Consider the following 21,153-nt stretch of genomic DNA (forward strand, 5'->3'; position numbering starts at 1 on the left):
CACTGGAGTCAATACCCTACTCTGGAGTCAACACCCCACATTGGAGCCAACACCCTATACTGGGAGTCAACACCCCTCCCTGGGAGTCAATATCCCACCCTGGGAGTCAATACTCCACCCTGGGAGCCAACACCCTACTTTGGACCCAACACCTCACCCTGGAGTCAACGCCCAACCTAGGATTCAACACCCCACATTGGAGCCAACACCTCGCCCTAGAGTCAACGCCCAACCTAGGATTCAACATCCCTCTCTGGGAGTCAACACCCCAGCCTGGGAGTCAACACCCCACCATGGGAGTCAACGCCCCTCCCTGGGAGTCAACACTCCACCATGGGAGTCAATACCCCACCCTGGTAGCCAACACCCCACCCTGGAGGCAACACTCCACCCTGGGAGTCAACACCCCTCCTTGGGAGTCAACACCCCACCATGGGAGTCCATACCACTCTCTGGGAGTCAATACCCCACCCTGGGAGCCAACACCCCACCCTGGAGTCAACACCCCACTCTGGGAGTCAACACCCCTCCCTGGGAGTCAACACCCCACCACGGGAGCCAACACCCCACCCTTGGAGTCAACACCCCTTCTTGGGAGTCAACACCCTACCCTGGGAGCCAACACCTCACCCTGGATTCAACATCCCTCCCTGGGAGTCAACACCCCACCCTGTGAGCTAACATCCCACACCAGGAATCAACACCCCTCCCTGGAAGACAACACCCCACCCTGGGAGCCAACATCCCACACCGTGAGTCAACACTCCAAACTGGGAGCCAATATCCCACACTGGGAGGCAACACTTGACTCGGGTAGCCGATACCCGACCCTGGAGTCAACACTCCACCCTGGGAGCCGATACCCCACACATGGAGTCAAGCATACCCCACACTGCAGTCAATAGCCCCCTCTGGAGTTAATGCCCACCCCGAGCTATGAGCCTGTAATTACAGTCACTGCCCATTGCTCAGAAGAGCCTCGGGAGGTACAGCAGCATCCTGGCTCCCACTCCACAGCAGAGACGAGAGGACCTTGGTCTTGGCCACTGTCCTTCTTTGCAGACAGAGCAGTTCACATAACACTCTCAGGAACCCTCAGGGGCAAAGCCACTATGACCCCAATGAGCCCATGAAATCCTTCATGAGTCCACTGGCTCAGGGAGCATCTCCTGAGGTGTCAGACCCTGGGGATGCTGAGGGCCAACGCCGGGGACAGACCTAGAGGACAAGGGCACCCAGTGACTGGAGGCCAGGCTGCCTAGAGGAAGTCTGAGGTGCTACAAGGCCGTGGGGTCCCTGGGGTTGGGCAAGAAAGGATCTGTGGGAGGTGATGCTCAAGGTTCTGAGTACTCAAGACAGGTTTTTAGTCCAGTGGGGTGGGAGTGTGACGTGAGCACAACCTGCTTGGAGGTGACGGGCTGACAGGGACAGACACCAGGTCAGCACCATGGATAGCAGCACTAGCCAGACCTGCCAGCCACGTGGATAGTGTTTCTCACATGGCCACACAATCTGGGGTGGCTAGAGGTGGGTGCCAGGTCCCTAAGGCCCCCTCTGAACCAGAAGCATCACCAGTGAGCCAGGTGGCCACAGCCTCTCCTACATCCCCATCCCTAGGGAGAGCAGGGCTCCCAGGAAGGCCGGGCCCTGACAGTACTCCTGGCTGCTGCCTTCCCTGGGCACTGTGGTTTGGCATTGAGACGGGCACCCAGCAGGGCCACAGCATCTCCCTCCAGGACCCGAGCACCCATGCCAAGGCTGGGAGGGGACTAGCTTGGCATGAGGGCCCAGCAGGTGCCAGAGGAAGTGACCCTGGTGTGTCTGGTGCTGTCTCAGAGGGTAGCCCTGCTTCTGAGAGCTGGCTGGACAGACCGAGCCAGGGCATGTGTTGCAGGTCAAAAGGTCCCTCGGGACCAAGCCTGGCTGGTAGCCCTCCCAGGGGGTGTGGCTGGAGCTGGGCAGAGATGCCCAATCTGTCAAGTGTCCAGCCCACAGGGTGGTCTGGCCTCCACCAGGCTCTGTGCTGGGTGCCATAACCAGGAGTCCAGGGCCAGGTAGCTGCCTGCTCACCACCCGAATGCAACACTTTATGATGACGGGGCTCTCGGGAGACCCAAAGGATGGATCTGACCCCCAGCCCCAGCCCCAGCGCCGCCTCCCAAGATAGTCGAGCGCCTGCTTTTCCTTCCACAAATGGAAACAGCTGCCGCTGAACACACGCCCGCTGGACCCCTCTGCTGAGCCAGGCCTCTGCATTGGCCCAGGGTGCTTATTAGGCGATGAGGCCCAAGGGCCACGCTGGGACTGGCCTACATTCCACTGTCATCTTAGACTTAATGAAATTATGTTCAAACCACTCTTTACCCACTACACATATCTCTCTCTTGATTAGACAATTCCAGGTGGTGGAAATAATATTGAGATTTCTCCACAACCAAATTGACGCTAATTATCAGGGCTCCTCTGCCTGGCTGGAGGTCGGCCCTCCCCTGGGCGGCTGTGCAGGGCAGGGAGGCCCAGGAGCTCAAGGCCCAGAGCCGTCTCTGCTGGCCCAAACACCGTGGACAGTGGCTGCTTGGGTCTGAGCTCCCCAGGGTCTGGGGTCCACAGCTCCAGGCCAACAGCCCCCTGCTCACTTCTCTCCAGAGCCAGCCTGGAGCCTGCCCCACCTTGGCCTCAGGCTGCAGGGTCTCTCCCCACTGCCCAAGGCTTCCTCGAGGTAATCTGGGGCTGGTCACAGGGCTCGTCAGGGGGCCCCTTGTGGGAGAGGCCCATCATCCTTACAGGAGGGGCAGGTGGGCATGGACTTCCCCCAAGGTCCTGGCAAGAAGCCTGTTCAAGCAGGAGTTGGGACCTTCTGCCCCAGGAGCCTGCGGGCACTCCCACCCCATTCTATGAGGGGCGCTCATCTCTCCTCCTGCCTCGGAGACCAATCTGGACCCCATGCCCTAAACCAGACTATTGCCTGGCCCCTGGCACAGGCTCACCATTCCAGAAGGGCCAGCTGACCCAGAGCTGCCCCTGGAGGCGGGCAGGCAGGGAGCAGGTTGGGGGCTGATCCGCAGGCCTGAACTGTCTGCCAGCTCCTCGCTGCCCAGGCAGGCCCTGTCCCGCTGGGGCCTGCAGGAGGGGCCCTGTGAGGCCCCCAGTCCTCAGCCAGCAGTCTGGGAGCATCCTGCTGGCCCCCCTCATTCACACACAGACCCAAGCACTCTGAGCCAGCTGGTTCCACTCGCTCCAGCCGAGCACGACAACCCATCTATCATGAAACACAGGCGGGAGCCGCCAGGGGCCATGCCTGGTGGAGCGCTCACCTATGTGTGTGTGTGTGCATGTGTGTGTTGGGGTGTGGAGCCTGGTTCAAGCTCACAGAACCCTCTTTGCATGCTGCAGCAAGACCATGAGGCCCAAGGGCCAGGTTTGCCTGCTCACCCCTCCCCGCCCCAAATCAGGACCTGCTGACACCATGTTCCTCTCCCCTGCCCAGCAGGGGTTCTGGAAAGAGAAAAACTAATTACAGACAATAAAGGCCACCACTCAGCTGAAGGATGCATTTTCATAAATTGTAACACCAGGGTGGCTGGCCGCCCGGAGGCCACACAGGGTAGGTAATCAGAGATGCTGCCCAAAAGACGGGTATGCCGGTGCCCAGGACCTTACCAGGGACCCCGCCAGGGCCAGTGGGCCCCATTAAGGCTGGGGAGTCATGGGGAAGAGTGGGAAAGGGGGAAGCCCCCTTTGGGTGGTGCCCTCTCTGACCTGGCACCCACCTCAAATGCCCAGTCCACCCGCCTGGAGAGGCCCCGGGAGCTACTGCAGTGATATCAGCACAGCTGCAAAGAGGCAGCACCTGGAGGCATCTGGCAGACCCCGTGCACAGGCCCAGGGGTGCCGTCCCTGCCGGCTCGTGCCCCGGCCCTCACCTTGAACATCTGCTTCACCCTGTGCCGAGGCAGGCTCACGTTCAGCTTGTGCAGCAGCTGCAGGACCTCGCCCAGGCTCAGACTGCCGTCGCCGTTCTTGTCCGCCTCGGCGAAAGTCTGCTTCAGCCACTTTGGGGTCGAGTTAGGGGCCAACGTGGGTCCAGCAGAGCCACCCAGGCCTGTCCCTCACCCAGGGCAGGAAGGAGTCGGGGGACCCCAGCCCAAGTGCCCGGCCCTCCTCTCCTTACCCAAACACCCAGCCAGGGGCAGGGGAGCTCCACCCAGGGTGGACAGTGGAAGGACCCATCCCTGGGGTCTGCCCCTCGAGCCCAAGGATATTGGTCCCTAGTGCGCTGGCGGCGGGCCAGGCTGTCCTCGTCACTGATGCCAGCCATGAGGTAGCGCAGGCCAGTGACCCAGATGCGCGCCTCGTCACTGCTGGGGGAGACCAGGTCCAGCGACTCTCGGTGGCTGCCGTGGTAGATGCTGAAGCAGCAGTTGGGGTCGAAGCTGCCATCAGGGTATCGCTGGAAGATCTCTGACTGCCGGCCCTCGCTCACCTCCTGGATGGAGTCGATGGAGACTGCAGGCAGGGGCGGGGTGGGGGGTGTAACAGTCACAGTCCCCCCAGGGCCAGGTGTCCCCCTCCACAGCCTGGAGGGTCTCACAGCAACGGCTCCACCCTGGTGGACGCTGCCCCACTCAGCCCCGAGCAGCAAGGCCGGTGCCCTTTCGGGGTTCCCTTCCCATCTGAGGCGGGGGTGGGGGTGCGTTTCAAGGGACTCTCAGGGTGGAAGAAGGAAAATCCAAGTGTGCTCGGGAGGGGAGCCCGCCCCTCCACGCTCTGCTCTGACCCTGACCCTGCCGCCCCCTTCATCTGGGTGTAAGAAAGGCACACTCCCACCAAGAGGGAGAGGGCCACCTCCCCCAGTTAGCAGCCCTGGGCTCTGGCCTCTGCATCTGGCCAAGGCTGCAGAGTGAGGCAGCCTGGACAAGCCAATTCCACCTGTCAGGCTCCGGCCAGCACATCTCCCCATTCTGAGAAGGTAATTGCCGTCTCCGTAATAAGCCCTGGCACCAGCAGGTGGGGGACCGGGGTGCAGTGGGGTCTGCCTAGCAAGCGCTGGCTCAGGCTCCATCAAGGATTTTGTTACTGACCGCAGCACCCGGGGCTCCAGGGAGCCTCCGTGCAAAAGCTGAATTACCACGCGTCAGTGAGCTCCGAGGGCATCTTCAGGGTCTGTTCTCATGCACATGGCACGGCCCCCTCGCAGACATTCAGGGCACAGGTGGCCAGCATCCCTCCGAGAGCCAGGTACCTCGGCTCGGCACAGCCGGGGCCCGCCACCCGCACTCACACCAGTCCTCACTGCCTCCCAATGCCACCGGCACTGCCTCGGGCTGCTCAACGTGCCAGGCTCTGCACCCTTCTGGGAGGCCTCACGTCCAGTGCAGTAACAGTGGGGCTTCTCCATCCTCTGCAGTGAGGGATGGCCTTGCTCCTCTACCCTCTGCCCCCCACCTCCCCCAGGCATGCAGAGCCCACCCACCTAGGGGCCTATCCCACCTGCCTTCTCCAGCTCCCTGCGAGAATGCAGGTGTGTCCCTCCCTCCTGGGGACCCCTCCAGGGCCACAGTCAGCTCTAAACACCCAACTGGGTCTCCCCGAGTCCTAGCCTGCAGGTTTCTGCCCAATCACCCCTTCTCCAGGAGGCCTCTGTGATCCCCTTCCGCCCACTCCCCTCTATCACCAGCTTCTGTATTTTTCTTGTCACTCAGCACGTGGTTGCCCTATCATAAGGTGACGTTGCCCACCTCACACTCGAAGGCCAGCTTCTAGTCAGCCAAGTTCCCACAGGATGCCCAGCATGGGGAACAGTGCCTGGCACAGAGCAGGAACTCCTGACAGCACAGGGGCTCCACTCCCCCTCCTCCAGGAGGCCCTCCCAGGGAGCTCTGCAGCGTGGCTCTCTCCTGGGCCCCGTGGCAGTGGCAGTGCCCTTGGCAACCACAGGGCTGAGGCAACCTACTCTGGCACACCTGGGTCTCTCCCGCGGGCAAACCAGAGGAGGGGTAGTAGCACCCCTCTCCCTGCCCATGAGGGCTCTGTGTCCCTTCTTGACCCCCAGGACCCCTAGTCCAGTCCCTGCAGTGCCCCACTCAGAGATCGACCCCATCCCATGTGTCCCCTGCACAATGCTTCCAGCTCAGGACCCTCCTCACTCCAGGCAGCCCTGTAGCCTTCACATCCCCACGTCAGCCGCTCACGCCCCAGGCAGCCTGGGCCAACCCTTGGCATAAAAGCCCTACCCACAGCATGGCCCGCGTGCTCTCTCTCTGCAGCAGGTCTTATCTCCCCAGCGGGACTGAAGGTCCTTTGCCTCTCAGCCCATCCCAGCATCAAGCACAGGGCCGGGCCCTGGGGCCACTCAGTCTCCACTCAGTCCCAGAGGGCTCTGCCAGGCCGTGGTAGAGTCTGGGCCCTGAAGGGCATGGGGCCCCGCCCCCACCCCACCCTGCACCCAGAGGTTACCGCAGAACCCCCACGGCCGACTGCGCCCATGCGGCACGCCTGGAGCCACCTGGAGACTTGCCGGTCTCAGGGTCTGGCAGCTCACACGCTGTCCAGTGGCTGCTCTGGGAGAGGTCCCTGCACCCCGAGTGCTGGTCTGGGGCCCTGGCCCCTCCCCCAGGCTGCCCCACTCACTCTTGGCCTTCTCGTTCTTGCGCGAGGGCCGCCAGCGGATGCAGGAGCGGTGCTCGTCCAGGAAGTAGAAGCGGACCAGACCCTTGGAGCTGCCACGGAGCTTCACCATCTGCGTTCCTGCCTGCATGGCACTCATACATCGCTCCACTGGACATCCACAGACCCCGTCACACAGATGGATGACCAACACAGAGACAGACAGACAGGGCGCCGGTGAGTGCTGCGGCAGCCCCACCGCTCACCGGAGCCCAGCCCCACACCCACCTCCACGTGATCAAGGGGGTGCAGAGACCACCCATCCACCATCTGCTTACCCACCAGGGGGCTGAACTCAGACCCCCAGGGCTGCCTGCAACCCCTAGGTGCCGGCCTGGATCACACATTCAATCTGGGACCCTGCTCAAGGGCCAGAGTTCACGCAGAGAGACAAACCGATTCTGCCCAGCCACCCTCCTTGTGGTCCTGGAGCCTGAGGCCCAGGCAAGGTCCCAGACCGAACCCTGTTCCTCCCTAACTCTGCTCCCATCTGGCTGCCTGCCCATCCCAGCCTCCACCACCTGGACCAGACCCAGCGGCCACCATGACCTGCCCCAAAGGCTATGACACAGGAGAAGACACAGGTGCGTGGTGGCTGAGCTGCTGTGCAGCAAGCCTCTGTGCCAGGCATGGGGTGGGCCCCGGTGGGCAGCAGGCAGGCGGCCGCCCCGACGACATCTGGCTTGGCTGCTGGCCCAGCCGTAGGCAACTCCTGAGAGCAGACGGTCTTGCTCCGGAGCCCCTGCACCCCCTTTCCGTGGCATCTTCAGGAAAGTAGCCCGCCTACAAGCAATAAGGATGGCACCATGCACATCTGCCCCGGAGACCACGGAGGGAGACTCTGCGAGTACTAGGGTGCAGACCTGGGATGGTGCAGGGCCAGATTTGAGCTCCAGAACCCAAACTCTTCCCTCCACGGGGTCCACCTGCCTCTTCCCACCCCTCTCTGTCCTCCCCTCCCCTCCTCTGTCCACCTGGCCACCTGTCTCCAGCTTTTACATGTCTTCCAGGTCCCAGGGGAGGGGGTGCCGGCCAGGACAGCAGCTCCCTGGGTTGGGGAGGCTGCAGGCTCCAAAGGTGCAGGCTAGCGTAGTCCTGGCCCCTCTTGGGCCCCTCACACCTGCTTACAAAAAGCCCAGGACCCAAAAGGGCCATCCACTGAAGTGCCAAGTCATTAAACCCCACGCGGTCCAGACAGTGAGGGACCCTCAGGTGGTTTGCGGAGGCCCATGGGCAGTGTCAGCCCAAGGGGACCAGCCAGTGAGGACTTCTTGGAGGAAGCCATTCTCTGACCCTGAGCGCATGTGCCGGGGGAGGGCACACGGGGAGGCTGGGCTCCACAGGGGACAGGGGAGGTGAGGGCACAGGTGGGGCTGCTGGGATGCAGGTAACAGGTGGGAGGGGTGAGGCAGGAGATGGTGACAGGGCCAGGCCCCAGAGGCCTAGAACAGGATTCCTGGACCAGGCCCCGTCTGGCAGCTGAACCAGAGACGGGGTTGGGTAGACAGCCCTGAATGGGGCCTCCTGTGGGCTGGCCCCCCAAAGACAGACACTCCACGTTCCCATCCCCACCCGGCAGGCTTCGTCCTCCCCATGCCCACGTCTCTCAGCAGAGAGGTGCACCCCGCCTGCATCCAAGGGCTGTTGTGTTGGCCCCACATGCCGGCCCCACCGCCCTGGGCTGAAGGTGCTGCCACCCCTCAAAGTGCCAGGACCCCTCACTGAAAGCTTCGGAACTGTCTGAGCACCCAGCAAGGACATGCACCAGGGCCCCAGCCCCTCCCTGCCCCTGTCTCACGCACCCTCACCTTCCCTGCTGCCCGTCTGGGGTTCAGCCTCCAGGCCCCGAGGCGGTGTTCAGAGAGGCAGGCAGACCAGAAGATGCTGCTGGAGCACCACGACCCCCAGAGGGAAACCCAAGGGTGTGGGAGATTACAGGGTTGCACAGGGGTAGGGTGGGAGCCCCCAGGCTGTTCACATCCCCAGGAGCACCCCCACCCCATTCCGGCCCCCATGGCTGGGCGGGGCTCTGGCCACGGAGGCCCCTGATGGCCAAGCAGGCCTGCCCCCTTACCTAGTGAGCCAAGCTGCCACCTCGGGGATGCGGCCACACTCCCTCCGACCCAGAGGAGGGCTTCCAACAGGCAGGCTACCGTTCCCTTCGTCCGGCTGGGGGTAGATGGCCAGGGAATGGACATGCCCAGATGACGGCCAGGTGTGGGCTCACAGAGCCCAGAGAAGGCGGGTGCCCCCGCTCTGCCTCAGCAGCAGGTCAGGCGGTACAGGCAGCACAGGGCTCCAACGGGCCCCTTTCTCTTCTCTGCGTCTTCCTCCCCCTCAGAGACCCCTGAGGCCCCTGCAAGGCTGCTCCCAGACACCTCTGGCATTGGCCCAACGATCACCTGCTGTCCCAGATGGCCCCCAGGCCAACCCACCCACCCGCCAGGCCACGGAGGGGTCCCCGAAGAAGCAGCGTCGCAGGGTCTGGGGGTGGGGGAGCCGCAGCGCCTCTGCCCGCACTGCCCATCACCTGCGCAATCCCCTGCCCTAATCCCAGCCTGCATCCAGCCCAGCTGGCCAGAGGATTTAGGCCAAGGAAACTCCCAGCTGGGGCCCAGGAGGGGACTGGCCAGGCCACCAGCCCCCAGGACAGACAAGTGGTCCCCCATGAGACCACCCCCAGGGTGCACCCTCAGGCCCTGCAGGAAGCGGTCTCCCCACCATCCTCCCCGTGCTGGACGTCCAAGGCTGCTGCCCATTCTCCACCCCAGCCTGAGCCCCAGGACAAGCCCACACCTCTCGTACTCACGGGGAGGTCTGAGTAGATTCCTACCGTCCTGGGGAGCCTGGAAGTGGGACAGAAGCCGCAGCCTCTTGTCCCCTAGTGCCTAGCCCTCTGTGGGCTGGAGACCATGAGCCAAGCTGGAGCAAGGCTGCCTGCCAGGTCTGGCTCAGGAAGGACTGGGCCACATGGGGCCCCCTTCTGCTGTGACTCCCAGCACCGGCTGGAGGGTGCAGGTCCCCCGAGCCTGGGCCTAGCATTCCCTGTCTCCCTCGTCCAGTTCCAGGCCCCTGGCTGTGCAACTGCAGTCCCCAGGCACCAGCCCCCAGCCTGACCTTTCCGGGTGGAGGCGGCCCATTGCCTGGGTGCATTCATTGCTGCTTTCTGTCCCCGGACACTGGGCTGGCCTGGGCCACTGCCCTCCTCATGATGGACCTGGCCTGGGGGAGGAGGCCCAGGCCCAGGAAGGACCTGCCTGCCTGCCTGCTGACCGGACACAAGGCCCAGTCAAGGCCATACCAGCTACGGCCTGGACAAGGGCAGCCAAGCCCAGAGGAGCTGAGTGCACTGTGAGCAGGAGCAGGTAAGCAGGAGAGACAGGGAAGATGGCACGGCCGCCTCTCGCAGTCCAGGGGCCACTGGGCCAGGGCAGGTCAGCCTCGCCAAGGGGTGGCCCGAGGCCAAGGGGCAGAATTCCACCCCAGAGTCACAGAAGCGGTGAGGACTGGGGCCTGGTCCTGAGGACCCCAGGGTGCTCCTGCCACTGGACCCAGGAGCCCCCAGCCCACCTGTGTCCCCTGCCCAGGCACGGCAGGGACAGCATAGGTCCCTGTGTTAGGGGCAGCCTGTGGCAGGGCTGGGCTGCCCACAAAAGCCCCCTGTCCTCATCGCCATAAATCCCACCACTCCTGGGCTGTGCTGAGACAGGGGCAGCCACCCTTCCCTCCTGGGCACAGAGGGGAGGAGCCGGGCCCGGGCCACAGAGCCAAGGACAGGAGAGCCAGAGGCTGGGCAGGCTGGAACAGCTGCTGTGTCTAAGGTTGGCAAGGGTGGGAGGTGACAGGCCCCGAGGAGATAGCAACGCGCATCCTGGTTCTGGGCTGACCACAGAGAACCAGGGAACACCCGGCCGGATCCAAAGTAATCGACTCAAAGCCAAATGCCAGAGCCGTTTGCCAAAGAGGCACTGACTCATCCCTTGCTGGAGGCAGTTCTGCGTGGAATCGGACCAGGGAGCCTTCAGCCTCTGGGGTGGGAAAGGGGACGAGTCCCAGGCATCCCCAGGAAGACAGGGCTGCCAGAGCCCTGACAGCATCGCCATCTGCTGTCTGCACCGGGGGTCCGAGAGGAGGGGAACCAGAAAGCCGGGGAGCATCTGGACCAGAGGGCAGGCCCAAGGGATCAGCCTGGACGAGGCCCAGTGGTCCACACCTGGTGTCCTGGGCCCGGTGACGCTCCCCACCACCTCGCCTGCTGTGGTCACTGCCCCCCATTCCATCAGTCGTCCCTCCACAACACTGGGCCATTCCCTGCTGCCCAAAGCCCGCAGCTCCTCGAACCCAGGTTACACCTGGTCACACCTGCTCTTTTCTCTCCCTCACCTGGCCTCAGTCTGGGCGGTGGTGCTCTCACCTCCTGCCCACCCCCGCCAAGGCCCCCGAGCGGGCCTGCCCCTGCCATCCTTGGGTCGTGCCCTTGGGCTCTCAGCCACCAGCTGATCAGCCAGGGCGTGTGGAGGCTCCATCTGCCTGGGCAGGACTCCTGGGAGGGACACAGACTGTGTGGGCCCAGCCCCTGCACCCGGACTCTGAGTCCTCCTCCACTACCCGGGCTATAATCCTCCCCTGGCCAGGCAGACGAAGGTCTGGCTAATCTGGCCTGATGCAGGGCTCTGCCGGCGAGACCCCTCTTCTGCCCAGAGGACCTGGGTGACCCCTTCCCCGCCTCCGACACTGCGTGACACAGGTGGCTGCAGAACCGCAGCCGCCACGCAAAGCCAGGGCACCCCAGGGCCACAGGACACTGTGGAGGAGTGTCCAGCTCTGGGGGTGGCCATGTCACCCCCACAGTGCAGCTGAGCATTCTGGATGCATGCAAGGGCCCCAGGTGACTGCCAAGCTGGGTTTGAACACATGACAGGCCCCAAACCCAGACGGCTCAGCCTCCTAAACCAGGACGCAAGGGGCCCCTCCCCTCCCACCGTCCCCCAGCTCGCACCCCTACTTCTGGTGCAGCTGTGGACAGCCCTGGGCCTCGGCAAAGGGGAAGGTCAGCAGACCAGCACAGAGTGGGTGGCACCCTGCCTGCCACCCCCTATTAGCTCCCCAAAGGTGCCAGGTAGGCAATGCCAGCCAGAACCCCATGTCCACATGTGGTCACCCGAACCGGCCCCACCCTCCACTCCCTCAGAGTCACACTTGGGCCTAGGTTCTGGGACCTGAGAACCCCCCTAGGTGCTGCCTGAGAGCAGAACTGGCCAACACCTGGCCAGAGAAGGGCCCGGCCCCTCCCCAGTTCCTTAGTGGGGTCACAAATGGGCCCCTGGGGCACCTTTCACACCTGGGCCGGGTTCACCCACCCCCACAGGTAGACCAGCCTACCCCCACCTGGTACACTCCTCTCACTGCCCAGGCCCCACTCTCACCCTGCCTGCCCCTGGTCAGGCACCAGCAGTCCTGAGTCCCCAGGGAAGGCTGACGAACAAGGCCCCAGGCCCCAACCCTGGTCCATACCTCGGTCAGGCGGCCACCCTCCTCCCTGCTCCTCCCCCACCTTGAGTCCCAACACCTGATGCAGCTGCTGAGCCAGCTGCAGCCACCAGCTCTGCAGGGGCTCAGGTGGGAGGGAGCAGCCACCCCTGGCCTCCGGGCCCTCACAAGTCCCACACCTGACCAACAGGCTATGCAGAAGGCTACCCTTACAGAGCCCACCCCACGCCCCCAGGCCAGAACAGCTGGGGGCCTGAGGCCCTGGTCTGGAAGGGGCAGGAGGGCTCTCCGGGAGAGGGGTGCCTGGCCCCCAAACGCTGCTCCCAACCCCTCCTCCTTGCACCCACCCACACACCCTGGGGGCCCCCTCCAAGCCCTCAGGCACTCTCATTTCCCTGATCCTTGTGACCCAGTTATTCCTTCAAGGCTCCTTGTGGCAGCCTCGAGGCTGCCTGGCAGGTCCACTCGCATTCACCTGCACACCATGTGAGCCAGGGTGCTCCAGAGCAGGAACCTCCGCAGTCCGGTCCTGTTCTGTCCCTCACTGGCCAGGACTGGCCTACAGCAGGCACTCTGGTGTAAGTGAGCACAGGCTGGACCCCCAGTGCCAAGGCCACCAAGCCAGCTCTGGGAGGTGGCATGAAGCCAATGCCTGGCACGGCTATCACCAGCTTTGCTGTTGCTGCCCAGCTGTCCAGGGCTCAGCCACCTCCAGCCAGTGCTAACACCTCTAGCTGAGGTCCTAGAGGAGCCAGGCACACGGACGTGCCCAGCACAGACGCAGCGAGCAGGGCCACCTCCTGAGGTGGAGAGAGGGCACAGGGAGAGCTCTGTGGGCTGCAGGGCCTGCAGTGCCCTCGACCCCAGATGGACACCCCAGAGGGGATATGCCTATGACCCTGCTCGGCTTGGCCCCTGCACAGTGTCTGAACCGCTGACCCAGATGGCCCAGCCTGGCAGGTGCCAGGAAGCAGAGTCCTCAGGCAGCTTTCACCCATCTCCGCACCTCAGTACCCCTATCTGTCAGAAGGTGCCCCCAGCCCCTGGATCCTCATTCCCCACGCCCCGTAGAGGACAGTGGTGGCCGCAGGACTCAGGCAGCAGCTTCTGCAAAGAGGAAGTGCGCTCGCTGTCGGAAGCCGGGAAACGTTGGTTTAATTTTGTTTCTGCGGCGGAGATCGATCTTGTCCTAACACGGCAACAAGAGGCCAGCGGCAGTCAGCATCTCCACCTCTCCCCGGGGGGAGATGGAAAATCAATTTAACCCTCCAACAAAACCCACAAGTTACACCCACAGGCTTCCCGCGCACACACACAGGCAGACCCTGGAGATGCCGCCGGGCCCCCTCCCCAAAGTGAGGTTCATACGTGCACATGCCCTATTCACCAGTGCCCCTTCATGAGCAGACAGGTGCGGGCCGGGCTTGGGCGCACATCCCCCGCCTGTCTGCGGGCTGCCGGCCCCGGACTCCCTGCAGCCTGACCCTTCTCGTCTGCCTCCAGCCTCCTCCTCCTCCAACACGTCTTTGCCTTTTTGGGGGAACTTCAAGGGGGCCCTTCCCGTGTCCACTTTACTTAGAACAGTCAGCAGCAGTGGGACAGGGCGCCCCGAGGCTCCTCTGGCCCTGGCCCTGCCACAGCCCCCTATATCTTCTACCTCCTCAGCCCCTGCCTGCCTCCCCAGCAGCCCCGGGGTCCCTCCTCTCCACGCTGCATCTCGGCTCTGCTGCGGCGAGCCCAGCGTAGGGTAGGTGCTCAGACAGTGCTCGGACGGAGAAGAGGAAGGAGGAAGAGGCTGCCCTACCTCAGCCACCGCGCCAGGCTCGGCGCAACCACGGGGGACCAGCCCGGCCCCTGGCCAGCGCCCCAGAGGAGGGAGGGACGGGCCCACACACATATGGCGGAGATTATTTCAACGTCTGAGAAGCAGCTCGTCCCCACGTCTGGGCGTCTTCTAACTATTTTTATGTTATCAGGGAGTGTGAGTCGGCTTCCTCAGGCCCCCCCCCCCGAGCCAGGGTCCCGGAGTTGCTGTGCCCGGTGCCCGGGGGTCATGGGAGCCAGGGCTGGCTGGAGGATCACGCAAGGGCAGTGGAGCCTGGGGGTCGTTTGGCCAGGTCAGCAAGACCTGGGGCTGCCCTCAGACAGGCCTGGAGGAGGGCGGGGGACCAGGCAGGGGAGAAAGGTCCACACCAGAGGCTCCACCCACCAGGATGTGCTCTTCCCTTCCTGCGGCCCTCTCCACCGGGCAGCCAGCTCTGGCTTCCAGCAGGAGCAATGAGAGCTTCGTGGGCGGGGGCCTGGCCCCACAACATCGCCCAGCATCACCCAGCTCAGCAGCAAGGAGGGCCAGAGGAGCCTGGGGGGCGGGCCAGCCAGACTTTGCTCTCCCTCTTGGCTGCTTCTGGCCACCCTGCCCTTTCCTGGCCTGTGCACTCAGACCCCAGGGAACCAGGGATGGTTAGTATCCTAGAGGGTGGCAACAGTCTCTGGTGGCCAGCCATGCCTGTCCACCACACCAACTGACCAGCCCTGAGCCTGCACCTCCCACCTACGCACAGAGGCCCCTGAGCACTTGGGCTCTGGGCAAGGACGGCTGCAGCCGGGCCCATCCCCAACTCATGGCCTAAGCTCCTGCAGGATTGGCCCAAGGGAGGCCCAGCAAGACCTTTCTGTAAGTCACCCAACAGGCAGTGACGGGTCAGAAGCATTTGTGACAGTCACAGCCATCCACAGCTGTCCCAGCCCCTGTGGCAGTGGGCATGAGTGGATGGAATGTTCTTTGAGGCTGGGGGTGTCCAGCACCTAGAATCCTCCCCCTGGAGAAGCCCCTTCCCGTGCAGTGGGCCCCCACGCTGTCACGGAACCTGCCGAGTGCCACTGGGGCCTGGGGCCTTCAGCACGGCAGGATCCGGACATCTGGCCTTCCTCTGCCTGCTCAGCAGAGCCCAGGGCTCCTCGAACCCGGGCAGGGCCAGTCCCAGCCTCAACCAGGGTCCCTCCCAGCCCCCAGCCACTCCCGCGGTCCCAGTCCCAGCGCAGCCAAGGTGGTGCATTAATCACTTTCAACAGTCCTGTGGGAAAGGCCGCTATTAATAGCGTCCGAGGCCTCCTGCTCCTGCAAGTGCTCCCAGGTCACATGCCGGGACTCCCATCGGGCTCCAGCACTCACTTCCCGCGCACTCACTGAGCAGAGGCTGGGAGAGCCAAGCTTCCTGGAGGCAGGGACTCGGCTACATCGGGGACAGGGACAGGGCCCTGGGGAGTGCCCAGGGAGTAGCTAGAGAGGAAGAGAGAGGCTCACAGTGCTGGCGCAGGGGGTGGGGGCACTTTCCTGAAAAGTCACCAGATGGAGCCCAGCCTGCCTGCGGGGAAGAGAGGAAACTCCTGCAGTGAGAGAAAGGGGCAGCAGCGCCGAGGGAGGGGTCCTTGCGGCATTGGCAAAGCCGGCCCTGCCCCCACCCCCCACCCACCCGGGCCGCGGGGGAGGCCGAGCAGCAGCTGGCAGGGCTGGACGGCCGCCGGGCAGAGTGGGCACAGAGCCACGGAGGAGACAGGAAACAGAAGAAGGCTGAGCCTGTGCATCCATCCTGGGCCCGGTGCCCCTCCCTGCCAGGGCCACCTCAGAGGCAGGAGGCAGCTTCCTCGAGAGCCCTGGGGCCACAGCATGGAGAGGATGTTCTCGAACCGGGCCAGGCCCTCTAGGATTGACATCCTAAGTTTTCCCACATCTCATGCATGACCCCCACCTTACTCCTGCCTGGAGACTGGGCTGGCTGCCTGTCCCTGCCTCCTGCCCTGTGAGGCCAGGTGGGCCCTCTCTGGGTCTCACCCTGGCTCCCCTCCATGCCATCCCACACTCACTGCCGCTGACCTGGGAGGGAGCTCAGGAGGAGCCACCCGAACCCCAGCCTGTGGTCGACTACAGAGGCCTGAACCCCAGGGAGTTTCCAAAGGGAGCAACAGCTCAGCTGACGTGAGGCCAAGCCGGCTCTCAATCAATGTGAAATCGAGCCCCCCCCGAGCCACCTGGCAGCATGTTTGTGGACCCTGGATCTGAGCAGGCTGAGGGGACCCCAGGGCAGTGTGGCCACTGTTTCCAAGTCAGGGGCTCCATCATGGCTCCTAAGGACCTGCCTGCTGATGGAGCCGCCCTCAGGCACCCCACCTGGGTCCCCCGCCCTGGGGACACAGAGCCTGACGGGGTCCATGGGCCCCCAGTGCTGCTTCAGCAGGTGGACTCTCAGAGCAGCTTCCCCCCCACTTTGGCTGACCGTCCAGCACACGAGGCTCCGCCCTGGGTCTTCCAGAGCACACTGCCCCTGGCTGGTGGGGGGCTGCCTGGGCGGGAGACTTCCTCTCCCCACGGCTTCCCAGGAGCCAGAGAAAAACCCCCCATCCTGGGAGGGCATCCGTCCCCTTACCCGGGAGGCCCACGCCCACCGGCCTTTCCCTCATAGGAAGTCTGTCCAGCCGGCAGAGCCCACGTACACCGAGCTGGAAGCAAAGTCCCAGGAAGAAACCAGCACTTTCGATTACTCATCCCCCTCCTCGATGCCCCCACCCCGTGGGGCCCCAGCCTCAGCACTAGAGAAGGTCCCCTGCACCCCCCGCACACACACCCTGCCCCAGGAGAGGGGCCCTTCCCAACACAGCCCGTCCACTGGCTTTCCAGGAGAAAGGTGCCAAGAGCAGCAAGACCGTCATCATCAGCCCATTAGCTGTGCAGATGGAGGGCCGGACCCAAGACTCCAGCCCATCTGCTCTGTCCTCAGCTGCACATTTGAGACCGTTCTCCCCGGGAGGGGCAACAGGCAGGCGCGTCCCAGCAGGTAGGGCCGTGCCACATCTCCTCCCTCGAGACTGGCTGAGCCCTCGGCCCAGAGCACAGGGCACAGACAGTGAGCTTGCAGCTACTCTGCTCCTGCCACCCTCCCCTCCAAGAACAGAGCTCTTCCCTCGCTGGCTGCAGACCCTGGGTGTGTCACGTCTCCCTGGACCTGCGGCTTTGGGGCCACATGGCAGCAGCCAGCCCCTGTGCGGTCAGCAGGCAGAGGTCCTGCACTCAGGGGCTCTGACTGAGACTGGGCCGGCCCAGGGCTATTGATTCCATGGAGGTCTCTGCAGGCCAGACAGGCAGGAACGTCCTGGGCCAGGCCCTCCCCAGGGACCACCCCCCACATGGGAGCCCTGCTCCGCACTGGGGTGGGGGCTGTGGTCAGGGAGTGAGTATACCTGGGGGTGGCCCGAGCACACAGCCACGCCAGGAGTGTCTGCACCACCAGCCCATCTACACCTGCCACACTGTCCTCCATTCATAAAGGGCATCTCAGCTGGGGAGGGAAGGGCGGGAGCAAACAGGCGTTCCCGGAGCAGCCACACAGGCCAGGCACACTCTGCTCACCTGTGAAGGTGACCCCAGGCTGCCCAGCTCTTCCACGAGAGGCTCAGATAGGGTGGGTGGTGACACAGCTCATCAGACGCGTCACCAGGGACCCGTCCTCAGTCCACCCAGCAGTGACGCCCCTGCTCCCTATGCATGCTCTCCCAGGCTCCCCAGCCCCTCCCCTGCGTCCACGCCAATCAGAGGGCAGAATAAACTGGGTCCAGAACAGCCAGGATCCAGACAAGTCACCAGAAGGCAAGTTCCAACTCTCTTTGGGATCCCAGCCCTTGCTCAGGAAGTTCTTCTGGTGTCTGGCCCAAGTCACTCCTGCTGCAGCCACGGTGCTGGCTTCCTTCCCCCTCTGACTCTTCCCAGCCCTGGCCCGGAGCAAGTGTTGCGTTGGGAGCAGACAGAGACTCTGCCTGGGAGAAGCTCTGCCCCATCGGGTCCCTGCAGGATGGACCCGGACACCAGGCACCCAGCTCCTTCTAGCGCCCAAACTCCTTGGTACCAGGGAGACCTGGGCAGCCTCGGAGGGCTCCTGCCACCCCTGCTGATCGGTACTGTCTGCCCAGGGCAGTGCCCGGGCCCCCATGTCAGGACAGCATGGCATTCTGAGCAAGAAATCTGCCACCCTGGGTGGCAGGGCTGGAAGCTCCAGGGCTCAGCTACGACTGCTGGCCCCTCAGGGAAAGGCGGCCGCTGCCCTGTCCATGGTGCTGAGCGACACTCAGGACCGCTCGACTGCCCTAGATGAGAGGGGCAGGTGGGGTTGGACCAGGTGAGCCCCCAGAGTCCCACAGGCCAGGACACCCCTAATCTAAGCCCCCCACACTGAGGTTGGTGTTGCTGGGGGCAGGGTGGAGTTCAGGGGACTGTGTCGGCTGGGGGAGAGGGGTACCTCCTCTCACCGTCCTTCGGGAAGGCTCCACCCCTCGCAGGGAGATGCCGGGGAGGATGGTGCGGGGTATGGGGGAATGCGTGGGTATTGGGGGGAATGGGGTGGACCAAGAGACCCCTTGGGGAGGGGGTCAAGCACTGCCTGTGTAGGGTCAGTGGGTCACCAGTGGCAGCTCAGCACCCGCCCTGGGCTCCCTGCAGGGACAGTCACAGCCTTCCTCCTCAAGCCTCTTCTGCCCCCCTTACCTTGGTCCCGGCTGAGCCCGCTGGGGCCCCCGGGCTCTTCCATGGCCCTCAGGCGCCACCTCCACTGCTACCAGCGTGGTCCAAGGGGGGCCGGGCAGTGCGCTGGCCCCAAGTGTGCCCGTGCCCACCCGAGCAGAGCCAGGGTACCTCCCGCGCTGCGCCCATGCCCTACCAACGATCAACGCTACCCGCGCCGCCGCCAGGACCGCCCCTCCCGCGGGAGCCCCGCCTGCCTTAACCCATTGCAGCCCGCAGTGCACGGGGTGGGGGTCGAAAGCAGCTGCTGAGAAGCTGGAAGCAGGGGCAGGGGGCGGGCGATGCTGTGCCCACTCCGCCAGCAGGGGCTCCCGGGACCACCCCCCAGCCATCCCTGACCTCCTGCCCTCCAGGCCAGCCCTCCTACCAGAGGAGGTAGTTGCACATCCCCCCCCTCAGGAGTCCAGTGTCCTCCATGGGCTGGCAGCCCCCCACAACCACAGGGTCCTTCTGATCATTACACACAGCCTCCCTCCACATCCTGTGGGCTGGGTCTAGGACAAGCCACCCCACCCCAGTAGGGTCTCCCGAGAAGGCTGGGTGCTTTAGGGGTGGCGAGGGTGACATTGCACTGGCTGCCCTTGTGCTTTAGGGTGTGTGTGCAGGACGATGACAACAGGGATCCAGGAGCCCCTGATGACAGACCCAGACCCATCTCTCCTATGCCCCCTCCCTGCTTCCCCCCACGTGTCCCTCGATGACGGTCTTGCAGAAGCCCCTTGGGTCTGGGGGACGGTGGGGTCTGCTGGGGCTATGGGAGAACAGCACCTCCCCCCGGGGCATGCTGCCTAAGGGCAGGGTCCTGCTGGGGCCAAGCAGGGAGCAGAGTCTGCTGCAGCGAGCAGCCCCCACTCGGAGCTGATGCCCAGCAACGCCTGCCTCTTCCCGGGCTGTGTTCTGGTTTGACCTGCTGCATCCAGCATCTGAGGGAAATAACATTTCCCAGACCAGCGGAAGAGATCTCCATCCCTCGGGTGCTGTTTTGAAAGCTGCTGCTTCTGCCTGCAGGCCCGTCCGGTGGGGCTGACCTGCAGCCCACAGGCTGGCCTGGGGAGGCTTATGGGGATGCAGGAGCCCGGGTTTGGGATGGGCAGGCAGGTGACAGGCCCCAGCAAGAGACCTGCGGCTCCTTGGGGCCCTCCGAGCTGCCACCACCCCAAGGTGTGACACCTCCTGCCAGGTGAGGCCCCCAGGTGTGGAGGGGGAGGGGAGCCACATCAGCTGTCACACTACCACCTGGATGCCGGGAAGGCCCCAAGGACCCACTGCCCAGCCCCCTTAAAGGGGCAGCTCTCCTCCCTTCACTACCACTCATGGAGACATGGACAGAGCGGCCACCGCCCGGGCTCTGGGGACCCTCACTCATGAGCTGACACTGTGACTCTCTTGCGTCCACACTGGTCACACATTTGCTTAGCGCAGTCAGGGTCCCTGGGCGTGCGTCCACCGGGATGGCAGAGACCCCAGTGGCCAGAGGGGTCCTACAGCTGAGCTAGGAAAGCTGAGGGGGGCTCCGCCAGGCCTCTCTGTGGAAGGGCCAGCAGCCCCGAAATCTCCTAAGAGGAGAAACTGCGGATTGGGGGGGCGGGAGGGGAGGGAGAGTAGAAGCAGAGTCGCAGACAGACCCGAGAGTGAGGATGACGCAGAGGGCGTACAGGCTACAGGTCCCCTCTGAGGACCCAGCCAGTCCTCCTGGGGTGGAGGAAAGGCCCCTGAGCCCTCCCCGTGGAGAAGCCGGATGAAACCCAAGTCCAGGTTCTAATGAATAATCCATCAGCGTCGCCGGCCCTGCCCACTGCTCGCAGCCCAGGGAGACGGTTTCCGCTCTGGGCTGCGATTAAAGGCGGTGATTAAAAGCCGCCCGCCGCACATGTTAATTTGCTTAAGATTCTGATCTCCTTTCTGGGCATTTAAGCAAAATTCCATCTTTGAGAGCATTTGGCCTGGCTGGCGGTGGGTGGGGATGCACGTCGTGGAGGCAGGGCCTGCCGGCCCCCCAGGAGTTTAATTTTCTTCTTGTTTGAAGAGGGGACTGAATAAACAAATGCCAACAGGTGACAGGGGCGTGAACGTGGGGCCCCTGTCTGAGCCCTCCTCTGGGATGGGCGTCTCGTGCCCTGGAGCCCTATACCCTCCCAGGCCCTGCAAAGTGCCCTCTGCAGCCTGCGCTGCCTCCCAGCTGCCGCCTCGCTCTCCCTCGTGCCTGCACCCCTGCTTCGGGATCAGGTCCGTTTCCCTCGGGTTACGAGGGAGGGGCTTCCCCGTCCCTGGGGACAGAGTCATCACCCCTCCTACCCTGGAGCCTCCAGCTGGGGCCACGGAGGAAGGTCTGTAGGGCAGCGAGGGGGCAGCGGGCAGTAGGTGGGGGCCCAGCTGGGGCCAGGCCTTCTTGTAACAAAGGTCCGAGTTGATATTCCCTTCAGTGGCTG

General features: G+C 64.0%; 1 protein-coding gene across 10 annotated transcripts in view; it reads right to left on the reverse strand.

The window, feature by feature from the left end:
- PLCH2 (phospholipase C eta 2) overlaps window positions 1–21,153 on the reverse strand; it is an 83,077-nt gene that overhangs the window by 21,039 nt on the left and 40,885 nt on the right. For 8 of the 10 annotated variants that reach the window (XR_011433846.1, XM_023627461.2, XM_070254772.1 and 5 more), the window contains 3 exons: window positions 6,631–6,777; window positions 4,263–4,506; window positions 3,924–4,053 (listed from right to left, as the gene is read on the reverse strand). Coding sequence is in view for 9 of the 10 variants with exons in the window: in XM_023627461.2 (XP_023483229.2) it covers window positions 3,924–4,053; window positions 4,263–4,506; window positions 6,631–6,777 (521 nt within the window). In the remaining variant the exon portion in view is untranslated. Of the gene's footprint in view, window positions 1–3,923; window positions 4,054–4,262; window positions 4,507–6,630; window positions 6,778–18,688; window positions 18,865–21,153 lie in introns of those variants that run through there. The other 2 variants (XM_023627485.2, XM_070254796.1) reach the window with 2 other exon arrangements.

Source organism: Equus caballus, chromosome 2 (assembly GCF_041296265.1).
Source record: "Equus caballus isolate H_3958 breed thoroughbred chromosome 2, TB-T2T, whole genome shotgun sequence".
Taxonomy (NCBI): domain Eukaryota; kingdom Metazoa; phylum Chordata; class Mammalia; order Perissodactyla; family Equidae; genus Equus; species Equus caballus.